Here is a 14,150-nt window from a genome sequence, read left to right on the forward strand (position 1 = left end):
ATTGGCTTTCAATCCCATATGTTCCTGTGCATGGAGCAATTCCTTTAATCTTGGCTTACACTGTGCACTTTCATATGTCTCCAGATCTTATTACAAGAGGAAAGAAAATCAATTGGTTAAATGTGTTTTGAACACCATGCTTGTCATATCACTCATTTGTTTGTAAAGATGGAAAGCCTGGTTCATCCAGAATGCCACCTAAAGAATTTCCATCAGTACCGTCTGGTTACAGAAGCTGATGGATTAACCTCTCCTGGGTGAAATCGGTGATCAATGGGCTTTGATGGAGGAATATTCCAATGGGAGAGTACAGCTTCCTCTTCCAGTTAAAGAGCCTTAAATGTCTATTAAAGACCATTATACATGCTAATGACTGTCACTACTTCATTATGCCACAGGATTTCCCAGGCTACAGTAAGTTCAGAAACTGCATTATCACCTAAAGATATCTCAACTAGTAGGCAGTTCCAAATTATCCTTTGTGCTAGCAAAGTTCAGGAATCAAATCCTCTTAAAAGAATGCAGTGCCCTTGAGGAATCTACCAATGGCTTAAAAATGCATGGAAAACTATTAATGCATTTATGAAAATTTCTTTCTTAAAAATAATCTGAAAAAATATATATGTATTTCCTCCATCCTGCTGTGCAATACACAGAATCAGGACTTTTTCTAATGTCAAAGGCAGAATTCATGCAAATTTACAATCTGGTGGGTTAATTACTATTGCTGTTAAGCACTTTAACTGAGAATATAATAATTATAGTAACAAAATTCAAACAATTTCAACAACTTTAAGTAATAATTCTGAAGATATGCTCTTTTCTAATGTACTCCAAATTTTGCCTATTTGACTACAATCCGTAAAAGGCGACTTCAATGGATTACATTACTATTATTCCTACAGAGAACCTCACATTACAATAGTCTGCCCATTTAAGACTGAATATCATTAAGAATACCCCAGGAGAATTTCATCAGGCTTGGAGGAACTCCCCTTTCATTCTGTATTGTATTTCCTTAATAAAAGAAAGCAGAGACATGTTGAAAACAGTCATTGTTCACATTAAGTTAGGGAGAAATCAGTATACTATTCTGTTTCTGCAGCACTATAGTTTCTGCTAGTGTTTCCAAAAGCAACCATGAATGATTACAGCGAGACTTAGAGAAGGTAGCTGTGTGGATGATTGATAGGGCGTTAATCAAAAGATGCATATCTGCCTCAGAATTTGTTCACAAGCTTTCTTCTAATAGCTGATTTCATGTTCACTGAGCTCTATGCCAGTTTGTCCAATTTATTTTTCAGTGTACAAGCCATTCATCAAAAAAAAAAAAAAAAAAAAACACAATGATTTAACACCCTCCCCTTTTCCTTTTGGTGAATGGGTATTACTAAGTGTAACTACCTTACTCTATTCATTAAAAACACAAAAAACAAAAGATCCCTCTACACATACATTTACGATGTGACACAGTCTTTGCAGGAACCTCCACAAACTTCCCCAGGGTTTCCTGTGCCCCCATGATCCAGCGGGCTTGGGAAGGGGGCCCCTATGGTCACATACATTCTAATTCTAGAAGGCAGAATACTTGGGGACTCAAAAAATCAGGACCTAATTAAGAATCAAGACCATTAAAAACACATTTCACAAAGCAGAAAATGCCCTCAGTTTCATGTATAACTAATTTTAAAATGTTAGTAGCTGGACAGGGTAAGTACAGTTTTACTTTTAAAAAGATGTAAGAAGAGAGAAGACAAAAGCCAGGTCCAGCATTCCTGCTGCAGTTATCATTCTGAGGTCCATTTTTTCTGACTCCAAACAACACTGAAAGGGGCTGGAAAGCTTAGAGCATGTTTGAGCAACGTCCCTTTGCTGGGCTGCTTTCTAGCTGGTAAAACCAGGCGACAAGAATAAACACTTTCCAAAACCCATGTCAACTGATTCCAAAGCATAGAGAACATATAGAAAGCATAGAGATGTCACTGCTTCTTCATAAGAAGTCAGCAACAGAAATTCCCTCTCTGCGAGGCACATATAGAGAGGCCTGGGGTCAACCAAGAAGGGCTGGTGCTGTTGCTGGCTCCTCGAGGTGCTTCAGATTACAAAGGCTACTTAGAATGTGATGACAGAAGAGACATCCTTAACTTTGTCACAGCATTGGCGCATAGATGTGAGAGCCAAGGCTCCTCTTGCTCTCAGAGCAGCCTGTGAAGTTCTGACCAAGTTTTGCAAGGAAATAGCAGAGGATGGGCAATGACTGGGCACTACCCAAGGATGTCCCCTCTCCCACATGCATGCAAAGAACCTTGATAGGACTTGCTGCCAGTGGGGGACCAGGGAATCTGAGCTGCCACCTTCTGCTCTGTGACTCTTAAGTGGTGGTGAGCTGTCATCCTAAGGAGCTCTGCCTTGTGAGTCTCTGCATACCAGTGCTTGTATCCTTCCAAAACTCAGCATGGCTGCTTCCACTTTATTACTGCGGCAGTAGCTTAAATGTCACCTCCTCAGGAAGATAGGTCAGCTGACACCAATGCCTGCCCCCAATCAAAATGAGCCCCTTTGCAGCACCTTGCCCAATCATTTTCTATTGACAATTTTATTCTCACCACAGCATTCGGCACTGTCTGAACTAATATTCTATCTCACCTTCTAGAATGTAGTAAGGTCTTGGTGAACTGGGCCCTGTTCTGCCCTATTCCCTGCTGATCCCTGGTGCCTGGAACACTGCCTGGCACATGGCAGACACTTTTGTGACAATGAGTGACTGAATCACTTCCATAGTGTATTAATATCTCTTTGCTGCTGAAACAAATTACCACAAATTTAGTGGCTTAAAACAACACACACTCAATATCTCACAGCTCCGGTGGTCAGAGTCCCAAACAGGTGCACAAGGCTGTGTTCCTCTGGAGTCTCTCTCTCTAGGCACTGTGCCTCTTCCAGCTCCTGCAGGCTGCTGGCATCATGGGCTCCTGTCCCCCTTCTCCTCTCACCCTGACTCTCATCTCCCACCTCACTATTATAAGGACCCTTGTGATTTCATTAGGGTCACCTGAATAACCCAGAATAACCTCTTCATCTCAAAATTCCTAACTTAATCACAACCACAAAATTTCTTTTGCCATGTGAGGTACATATTCATGGGTTCCAGGGGTTAAGACATGGACATTTTTGGAAGCCATTATTGTTTACCACACTCAGAGTAGTTTTACAAAGAAAAGCATGTTTTCCTCTGAACACTACAGTTTGGCATGTCTGCAAAACAGTATGACATAAACAAAGCTTGTGTCTACATTCACTGCTTTCTATAGAACTTCAGCAGCTGCTAAAAGATTTTGTTGATTACAGAGGTCAGAATTTTTACAAAGTAAATTGTACCTTTAGAAACCCTAAAAAACCTTCCTAAATAGTTCATAGGTTTATTCCATAATTTCCTAGAAATATAAAGTATCAATACTGTTGAAAATTTTTACAAATCTCTTCTGTCTCCTCTAAAAAAGGACCAAGTCTAGTCTAAAGCTTGGTCTACCTGAGCTTTATTACCCCAAGCCTTTACATTTCTGCTTACCCTATTCTTTCTTATGGGTCACTTAAACAGAGCTTAATTTTACATCCTGATTCCTAAATTCTCTTCACTCAACATTCTATAAAGTACAATTAAAAATATTTTATAGCTTTCACTTATTTTCTACATGACTACATGAAAAATGCGATATTTTTAAAAAGACAAACATTGATAACAATGTGACTTAGAACTGTTAATCTATATTTAGTCGGTAAGATCTCTAGAAAGAAAGTATCAGGTGGCCCAGATATTCCTAAGCAATGAGCTAACATGGTCACAGGCCTCCTGAGATAACAATCCAAAAGTAAGTTTTAGGGAAAAAAAGATAAAGAGGTGGCAAAGTCATAAAAGTCTGAGGAATGAGGGTTCAACATTCCTGAGTGTAGAACTGTTAATATGCAAATATGTACTTCTAATGTCCCACTCCAATGTGCAGCAGTATCTGGAGGAGCTTTTGACACTAGTGTTCCTTGTGAAACATTTTTGAAAAGCACTCTTCCAGGACAACATTTATAAAGCCAGAATAAATTAATGCAGATGTTATTTTACCCTTTATTTTTCTAAAGACTGAAAAAAATATGTATTTGAGATTCCTGATTATAATGTGTCCAGGCGGTGTCCTCAACACCAAATACAACTTGTATCCATCAGAGTAGATTTATGGTCACTGATTTTTGTTTGATAAAATACCTTCAAGAGGCATTCCACTGTCTGCAGTGACACAGGGACAAAATTCTGAGCACATCTAAGTAATTATTCACAGTCACATCACCTGTAAATTCAGCCTATAGCTTAGTTAAAAATGATCAAAAAACCATTGTCTGAGTGGGAACCAGTTCTTCTATTTCCAAAGATTTAAAATTCAAATTCCTAAAGCCTGAATCTTTAAGAAAAGTTTTAATTTTTTAAAAATTCTTTATCAAAAATTAGATGTAAAGTTTTGTCAATACCCTTTGCAAAATGTGGTCAAATGTGGCAAACTGGGCCTTGTCTTAATATCCAAGTTAAAAAAAGCACAGTAGCACTTCACTTGCCTGGAAGTCCTCTGTCTGGGAATCTCAACAACTATACCCAATTTGGTTAAAATGTGGAGTATAAGTAGAAAGGAAGGACGCTAAGCAACTAAAATAAATGTCATAAAATCCACATATTACATTAATTCAGCAAGTTTTAACTGAGTACTTTCTATATATCCCATTTAAATTTCCAAAGAGTAAAACAATAATTTGTATCTGGAAAGTTATATACTAATTAATATCAATACATAAAACTTTTGAAATCTATAAATGTTTGATTTCTATAAAGAACATTATTTTTTTCAAACCACAGAAGTGATGTCAGTCAACATTTGAACGGAAACTCTTGTCATCAATCTGTAGATAAAATTCATATTTAATTCCTGGAATGATATATAAGTGGGGACACTTAAAAGTTCATGTTGTAGAAAATAATTAAACATTTATTCAAACTCCCTCCATGTGCACAGGCACTTCAAACTCATTTAGATTCAAGTCAGAGATAAAATGTAATTAAAATAGCATATGGGACAAGCCCATAATGTGTTTTTTAAAAACACTTTAGGAATTCTATATGTTATGGGGGGTAAGGAATGTAGGACTATGCTGGATAACTTAATGTACAAGAAATACAGCAGCATAATTTAGCCGCTGCAGTCCTTTATTTTGAAAGGATAAACAGTTGATTACAATATTAAACAATCTGTTTTCAAATAAAAGTGAAAGAAAAGATTGAGGAACGGTAAGAAAAATGGCAAGAAGCTGGTCACCTAGCCACTGCATACTTAAAGGTAAAAGTTTCAATTTTGTCTAATGACTTCAATCCACATGGCATTTTAACCCTTCTCTAAAGTAACAGTTTTTCTTTAGAGTTGCCATGGAAATCTCTCTTCGACAGAACTGCAGTGCCAGGGTGCCTTTGTGTTAATGTTCAATATACAGGATGAGGGAGGCTGTGGCAACTGAATACTCCTCCACATATTTTGTTTATATTTGCTTCAGCAGAAAGGCTCCTCAGTTTCCAGGTTCACCTCAGGAACCCCAACATGACATGGGGCAGGGTCAGTGGGGACTGACCCAGAGCTGGCCAGGCCCAAGAGCTAAACCACCGTAGAGCCAAAAGTAAGTGGTACTGGGAAGGCCCCTATCACAAAGGTGGCATCTCTCTCCCAATGGGAAGAGTAAATAGTGTGGCTTCTCTAAATTCATAAAAAATGTCTTATTTTAAATGTAAAATCAACTCTATCTATAAAGATGTTCATTTTTTCAGTTGCCCTGGTTGTTAAATTTCATTCAGATGTGAATTTTTAAAACTGTTCATGCTGCAGTAAAAGTCCATTTTCTGGATGCTGAAGGATCTAATGCCAAGATTTACTTTTCAGTATCTCATATCTCTCCCAACTGCTGCTCATGAAACCAGTATTTCAGGTGAAATTAGGCAACAATCAATACTGTAATAACATAAGAATCCTGCAATTTGAGAGACTGACTTCAAGAGGCGAGAGAGGAAGGGGGAGAAGAAGTACTAATATAAACCAACATTGTGAGCCCTGGTTGGTGTGGCTCAGTTGGTTGGGCATCATCCCGCAAAGCTAAAGGTCATCAATTCAATTTTCAGTTCGGGCACATGCCTGAGTTGCAGGTTCTGCCGACGGTTGGGGTGCTTGCGGAAGGCAATCAGTCACCATTTCTCTTTCTCTCCTCCTTCCCCTCTCTCTAAAATAAAAATAAACCAACTTGGTGGCTGTTGTACTAACAAGGTCATCTGCTTTCTGGTTAGAGCTGTGTAATTTACTGCATAACCACTGCCATTCAGAGTGAAAACACCATTCAAAGTTCTTTCCAGTTTTGCAGAAAATGGGCCAATAGCTGTTATTATTTGTGCATGGATAGGTTAGGGGACACATTTAACGTGCAGGCACTTGTATTTGAAAGGAAAAAGAAATAAAATTTCCACTGGCATCCATAAAAGCTTCCAGGGCACATTTACTAGAAAATTCAGCAGCCTCAAAAGTAGTAATGAGCACACAAATAAAGGCCCATATACTCACAAAATGAGTATGTGTGACCCCCAATGTTTACAGTGAGGAACACACACTTTTTTGAATAATGCTGTAGGCAGAAATACATTAGGCTTTATATGATCAAAGTGTTCTAAAGGCTTTAAAAGGTACTTGCCAAACAGAAAAAACCTCCAGAACTATGAAGAACAGTGACACACTCCCCAATGATACTTGGCTCAAAGCACTGGTTAGAAAAATATATCAATATAAGCATAACCAAATTTTCAACAATATCAGCAGATATTATTTCTCTATTATAAATGGTGCATCCCACCAATTCTCTTAGTTGTGCCTCCTACTTGAGGCACAGAAAGAGGAAGTTCAAAGTTAGACTTACCAGGTTCGACCCCTCAAGTAGCTGAGTGCCTTTGTTTCAGCCCAATAACCTCCTTCATCATCGGCTTTTTTATCCCTACAGCAATTCAGCCTACAGTTCCTGGATCTGTGGTCCAGGACACAGTGTATAACCTGACCCTTCCTCACCTACAAACTTGTATTCTGGCACAGGTAAACACTTCCCTATGTTTACTGCCATCTGGAGCCCTGGGCTGCTGACAGCCTCTCAACAACCAAACTACCCATTCAGCACATCATCCGCTCCACTCATTCATTTGTATCTGCTTAGAAGCTTTTGCCTTATGTGAGTTCCGTGATGACATCGGTCATGTCTCTCACTTATTTTTGTAGTCCCCATGACCAGCACAGTGACTAGCACATAGATTAATATGCAGTTAAGTACTTGGAGAATGAATAAGTAATTGATTAAATGAAGTACTACATAAAACCAATGACCACATCTGAGAGTAAATGAACTCTATCTTTCTTAGTTAATATTAATTACTTACACTGATGCTGGGGGGAGAGAAGGTGTCTCCTAATTCTTAGAAGATGCAATCAGAGAGTTTTTGAGGACACTGGTGATGTGGCACTGTATCCCTCTATTACTTGGTATTTCCCATCCAACTCATTTTTGCATCGTTTCACCAACATAAACAATGTGTTGACCCCAGCAACAGTGCAGAGCCAAGCTGCTATGGAGGCCAAGCTGGTTCCTACTCTGCCTCAGGAAGTCGCAATGGACCTGCCAGATACATCTTTACTCCTGCTGTCAGAAAGGGCTGATGCTGCACAAAGTGGAAAACACAACCTGCCCTCTGCTAACCAGGCAGAACTCATCAGTGCTGACAACAGAAACCGTAATAACTTCTGATGTTGTAGTTCTGTGCACCCAATTCTCACTTTCATTGAGATATCTCTCCTGGCCATGCCAGACCAAAAACGACTAAGGATATGAAACCGTCTTCATTTTAGCCATTAAAATGAAAGCAAGAAAGCTGTAATTGGTGGGTTATATGTGTGTGTTACTCATTTTTTCATTCTATGTATTTGTTTGCCAGAAGGCGATAGGCAAATGAGTGCCATTTGAAACACCTCTTCCAATGGCAGCTCAATTTCTTGGGGTAGGTATTATCAGAGAGAAAATTATTTGTAATATAATGCCATTAATTGTCTATTTATGTTAGCTTTAACCATACAGAATGGGGATTACATGTTGTATTTGATAAATGTGAATCATCTCATCTTGAACAACTCATCTGTGGGTGTCTTTAGGCTGACAGAGGAGTTAAAGTTTGAGGCTTTAATAGTTTAAAGTTTATATCATTTCCAAGTGAATGGAGTTATGTGTTTAGAATTATCATTTCAGTTATGACATGAAAAAAGACTCATGATCTACATTTAGACAATGTGTTTGAAAATGACATAGAGTCAAACCTCTGTTCTCAAACATCTCCCATCTTGAACAATTTGGTTCTCTAACAGACTTCTGGAATGAATTAAGTTTGAGAACCAAAGTTCCACAGTAACCAAGTACTTGTTTTACTATGCCAATGGGTTTTTATGGAAAAAAGACTTGGTTTCTATGGCATTTTTATAGCTGTCTGAATTATTAAGTATATATTTAACACAAGAATCATACATAAACTTAAATTAGACATTTCTTTATCCCTTTATGTTGCATCCATCCTTTCACTTCTGTATAATTATCAACATATGGACATATTAATATACTACTCATATAGAATGTAACTTTCTTCTTTTTAAAATTGTTGTTCAATTACAGTTGTCCAAACTTCTCCCTCATTGCTCTCCTCTGCCCTGCCCACTCCCTGCCCCAGCTCCCTCAGTCAGTCTGCACCCTGTTATCCATTACCATGGGTCCTTTATATATGTTCTTTGTACACTATAACTTTCTGAAAACCATAATTACTCATCTATCATATAAAAATTCCTTTAATAAAGGTGATTACAATTCTAATTACTAATTAAAGAGCTCCTTGATTTATTTAAGAAATATTTGTTGAGTGGTGTCAAGGGTGCAAACTTTGTGATGCGCAGAGTGTGGTCATGAACAAGACATACACAGTTCTCAGCCTCCTGGTACTATGTTTCAGAGGTGGAAGCATATAGTAAATTACATGATGAATAAGTAAACACAGGAATTTCAAATAGTGGTAAATGGTATTATTAAACTCTTAGAAAGTAACAATACACAAATATGAAGGAAATGGCCATGACATTTTTCAGAAAACTCAATGTGTGTCCTTAAACATTCAATAACATCTTTAGACACTTAACTGTCATCATTACACTATGCATTGCTAATACCAGAAGCAGACTAGATATTAGAAAACACGTACATATGAAAGGCAAATGTGTTTGGGGTAAATTAAAAAGCAAGGTATTGGAGTGCTGGATACTAATGCCTATCAGGCATGACCTTTGTCAACTTCCTCTTGCAAAGACCCATTGAGTTGATGGGTAGAACAAGAACAACACTCTGCTTTCTAAAACCTCTGCAAGACAAAAACTGAGAGTGCCTCAGGTCTTCTGTGTTTCTTGGTACATAGCAGAACTTAAGTACATCCTGAGTGGACATTTCACTCATCCTGCTACTTACCAATTCATCCTTAATACAGTTTTTAGATTTCACAAAATGAAACTTAAAACAGGGGAAGCAAAGCACTAACATTTCTCTAGCTAAAGGACTGGCAAGCAGTGCTGATAATAATTATTATATTATATAGCAAGCTCTCCTCTTCTTGGATTATGTGTCCTACCTTATAAACATTAAAACCTACATATTAACCTAACACACATTACATGTGTACTAAAGAAAGACAGGTCACACTGCAAGAGGAAAGATAGATGGAAAAGAGCTGAAGGCACAAAAGAACAGGAGTTTGTGATGGCCCAGGTCTCCTGACTGCAACAAGGTCCTCAGGACCTCTTATTCCAGCTCTAATGACAATAACAAGGACTCTTGTAGCACCTTGGAGTCAGGGGACAATGATAATTTCAAGTCAGTATAGGTTTTTCTTTAGTATATTTTATTGATAATGCTGTTACAGTTGTCCTAATTTTCCCCCTTTGCTCTCCTCTGCCTGGTACATGCTTCTATCCAGCAATCCCCCCTGAGTTCCTGTCTATGAATTGTGCACTTAAGTTCTTTCGTGTCTCCCTTTCTTATACTATTTTTGACACCCTTCCCCTCATCTATTCTGTATTAACTAATTATGCTTCTTAATCCCTGCACCTTCCCCCCACTTCTCCATGTCACCCTCCCACCTGATAACCCTCCAAATGATCTCCATACCTATGATGCTATTCCTGTTCTAGAAGTTTGCTTAGTTTGTTTTTGTTTCTTAGATTCAGTTGTTGACTGTTCTGAGTTTGTCGTCATTTTAATGTTCATAGTTTTAATTTTCTTGTTTTTCTTAAATAAGTCTCTTTAACATTTCATGTAATAATGTTTTGGTAATGGTGAATTCTTTTTTCTTTACCTTGTCTGTAAAGCACTTTATCTGTCCTTCCATTCTAAATGATAGCTTTGCTGGATAGAGTAATCTAGGTTGTAGGTCCCTGCCTTTCATGACTTTGAATGCTTCTTGCCAGTCCTTTCTTGCCTGTCAATTTTCTTTTGAGAAATCAGCTGATAATCTTATGGGAACTCCTGTGTAAATAACTCTCTGCTTTTTTCTTGCTGCTTTTAAGATGTTCCCTTTATCTTTGGCATTTTAATTAAAATGTGTCTTGGTGTGGTCCTCTTTGGATCTAAAGTGTTTGGGACTCTTGAACTTCCTGGACTTATGTCTATTTCCTCCACAAAATTAGGGACATTTTCTTTCATTATTTCTTCAAATAACTCACCGATTTCTTGCTCTTCCTTTTCTCTTTCTGGTACCCTATGATTTGGATATTGGTATTTAAAGCTGTCTCAGAAGTTCCTAAGTGTCTCCTCATTTCTTTGAATTTTTGTTCTTTCTTTCCATCTTGGTGGAATGTTTATTGCTTCCTTTTGTTCCAAATCATTGATTTGAATCCCAGCTTCCTTCCTTTTACTGTTGGTTCCTTGTATATTTTTTATTTCACTTTGTGTAACCTTCCTAGACTCCTGTCAAGATGGAGGCATAGCTTCACCTCTTCGCACAACCATAGAAAGAATTACAATCAGATGTGATAAACAAGTAATAGCCAGGACCATCAGAAAATCAAGCTGTGTGGAAGTCTGGTAACCAAGGATTTAAAGAAGCCACATTCATCCAGATGGATAGGAGGGGTGGAGTTGTGAAAACAGGTGGAGAGGTGGTATAGTGCAGAGAAGTGGTGGCAGCAGTGGAATGGACAGTCCCACATTCACATGTGGCTGAAAAAAAATTGGGAGGAGTACCCTGGGCATGAGTGAGCCCAGCCCCAGGCCAATACTGCACAGCTCAGAGTTCCAGCACTAGGAAGATAAACCCCCATTACCTCTGGCTGTAAAAACCAGTGGGGAGTGGGGTGGTGGAAGAAACTTTCAGATTTTTACTGCATCAAGGGCCCACATGGACTTAGAATGTATGCAAACGCCAAGGCAGTACCTAGAAGGGCGCCAGTCACATATGGGGAGTGAGTGAGGTGACTAGAAATGGGTGAGCACCAGTTGGACCTCTGGAGGCCAGGCAGTGGCATCATCTTCTCTCTGCCCATCTCCCCTCAAGTGGAGCTGTGGGGCAGTGAAGCAGGTTGTCCTACCCTGGCAATTACCAAAACTCCACCCCACACAATTTACAGTTGCCTTTGCTACACAGGCCACACTACTAAGACAGGAAGTAAAAGCAGTTTCACCTAATACACAGAAACAAACACAGGCAGGCTGCCAAATTGAGGAGGCAAAGAAATATGGTCCAAAAGAAAGAACCAAACAAAACCCCAAAGAACTAAATAAAATGGAGATAACCAATCTATCAGAGCAGAGTGCAAAACAGTGCTGATAAGGATGCTCAGAGAACTCATTTAGTATGACAAAAAAATAAAGGAAGAAATGAAGTTCACACAAAGTGAAATCAAGGCAGTATACTGACATCTTTCAAGTACTGGTACTAGATTACCTGGGCAAAAGTAAGTCGATCAAGAAGCCAGTGAGACACTGGGGTAAAAATAAAGACAGCGCTGTATTGTGCACACTGTATTTTAATCTAAATCCTTTAGATGCTGTAGAAATCTAGACAGCTGGACAGAGGGAAAGAGGGAAGAAAAACTGACAAGAAGCACAAGAAACGCTAGCTCAGAGTGACTGTGTGAATATCATCATATGCCACATTTCTAGCACTTTGATACTGTGGCTTCTAGTCAAGCGACACAATAATTATATGGTCAGTGGCAACCTATGACCCCATGAATATTTGTCAGGAGTGCAGAACAGCCAGGTCACAGTTCTGAGGTGGGTATACTGTCTCAGAGCCAGACTTAGGATGATCATGGGGGTAGCACAACCAGGCCATGGTAACTCATCTCTTGGATATATCATCCAGGGTCAGTTCTCCTGAGGCTTTGCCCATGGGTAGGGGTCTTCATCCTGGAATTGCAAATCCACACCAGCTTTAATCAAACATGGCCCTTTTCCATACAATGGGTATCTTGTCTTTAGTTTACAAGTGTGGACAACTTCAGAGGGCTGACCACTGAGCCAGGTTTGCAGAGATGGTTGGTAGAAAAGCTGGAATCTAACTACAGATACCCTCGACTCCAAAGATACATTTGTGACTATCGTGGCTAATTATGAAAATATCCAGGACCCCTTCCTATCTACTGACTGCTATCACATAAGCAGAGTTATTTGCTTTGCTCCAACTTTGTTTCTACATTTCATTGACCATATTAAAAGAACAAAGGAATGTTGCAGAAAATGACATTATATAAAAATGGGGATTTACAATATTTAAACACTAACTTGCCTGCCAAGGAGCACTGCTGATAATTGAACAAGAAAAGAATCAAAATTGCAATTGATAACACTGTGGAAGAAACAATATTATTCATCATTTTTAGTAAATATGGTATGTTAGTACAACTAAAAATATTTTTTTTCCTGGATTTCCTGTGATAGATATGCCTTCCAGTATCATCCACATTTATTTTCCATTAGACTAAAGACCCTGCTGTTACCTTTTCTTTCTTCCCCACAGTACATGCTTTTCCCCAGTAGTAACAGGTATGAAACTATACCATGCCTGGTCTTTTGCTTTTGGCTCTTGTTCTTGCATGTGTTGCACAACCAGGTATGAAGTCAGTTTTTCCTCTGAGAACTATGAGTAAGAGGGGCTAGGATAAAAAGAGTTGCCATACTCACTGTTTCTATGAAGTAAATTTCATCATAACTGAGTAACTACTATTTCTATATATGGGCTACTGACTAAAGCCTGCAAAAAAAAAAAAATTGGGCCCAATAATTGGATCTGAAATTTAGTGTAGTGATATTTGATCTGCATTCTGGGTTAGGCCCAGTGTCATTTTACTGTATTCTTCCTCATAGTCAGTATAGCAAATCCAGGTGCAGTCCAGAGCTGGCATTTTACTAAAGAAACATACAACAGCTTTGGGAAAATACGTACCTGATTGCACTTGCAGATAAGTGACCATAGGAGCCACTTGCTGAAGAGCTGCTGCGTGAATTATTGAGAATTGTGACCAAGGAGTTGGGAGACGTCCTTATCATGGTCTGAAGGTCAAAGCTATGATCGGATAGTGGTGATATGGACAGTGTACGTTTTCGGTTTGGCCTGGCTGACAGCCTGGGGCTGGGGAACCTGGTGCCTGTTAATAAACAAAACAGAACCTGAATACCTGCAGTACCTGTTATTTATTACTACTCGCCTGTATGGAAGAAATGAAGGATAAGAAGTGGCAACTTGCAATGACAAGCGACTCTCCTCCCACTTGTGATCTACTGGCTACAATTGAGGAAATTAGGGAGAAATATTTATCTTCCAGGGGCTTACCTCAGGGGAACTCTGTTTGTTAATGTGCAGGCAAAATGATAAATTGCTAAACAAAAGGGAAAGACTTTTATGTGTTATCCCTCTCATTTCTAGTGATTTATGACTCTGATGGCTGCTTAGATATTCCCAATCATTAATTCACCACAAACAACAAAGACAGTGGCTCCCACAGTTACACAACACACCA

At 38.9% G+C, this 14,150-nt stretch overlaps 1 protein-coding gene across 1 annotated transcript in view; it reads right to left on the reverse strand.

The window, feature by feature from the left end:
- The window catches only part of GLI3 (GLI family zinc finger 3), a 290,930-nt gene that overhangs the window by 70,511 nt on the left and 206,269 nt on the right, over positions 1-14,150 (reverse strand). Inside the window, exon 7 of the mRNA XM_054564330.1 lies at positions 13,577-13,778. Coding sequence (XP_054420305.1) covers positions 13,577-13,778 — 202 coding nt within the window. The remainder of the gene's footprint in view (positions 1-13,576; positions 13,779-14,150) is intronic.

This window comes from Pteronotus mesoamericanus, unplaced genomic scaffold (assembly GCF_021234165.1).
Source record: "Pteronotus mesoamericanus isolate MK-2021 breed Mesoamerican mustached bat unplaced genomic scaffold, CSHL_Meso_final scaffold_85, whole genome shotgun sequence".
In the NCBI taxonomy this organism is placed as follows: domain Eukaryota; kingdom Metazoa; phylum Chordata; class Mammalia; order Chiroptera; family Mormoopidae; genus Pteronotus; species Pteronotus mesoamericanus.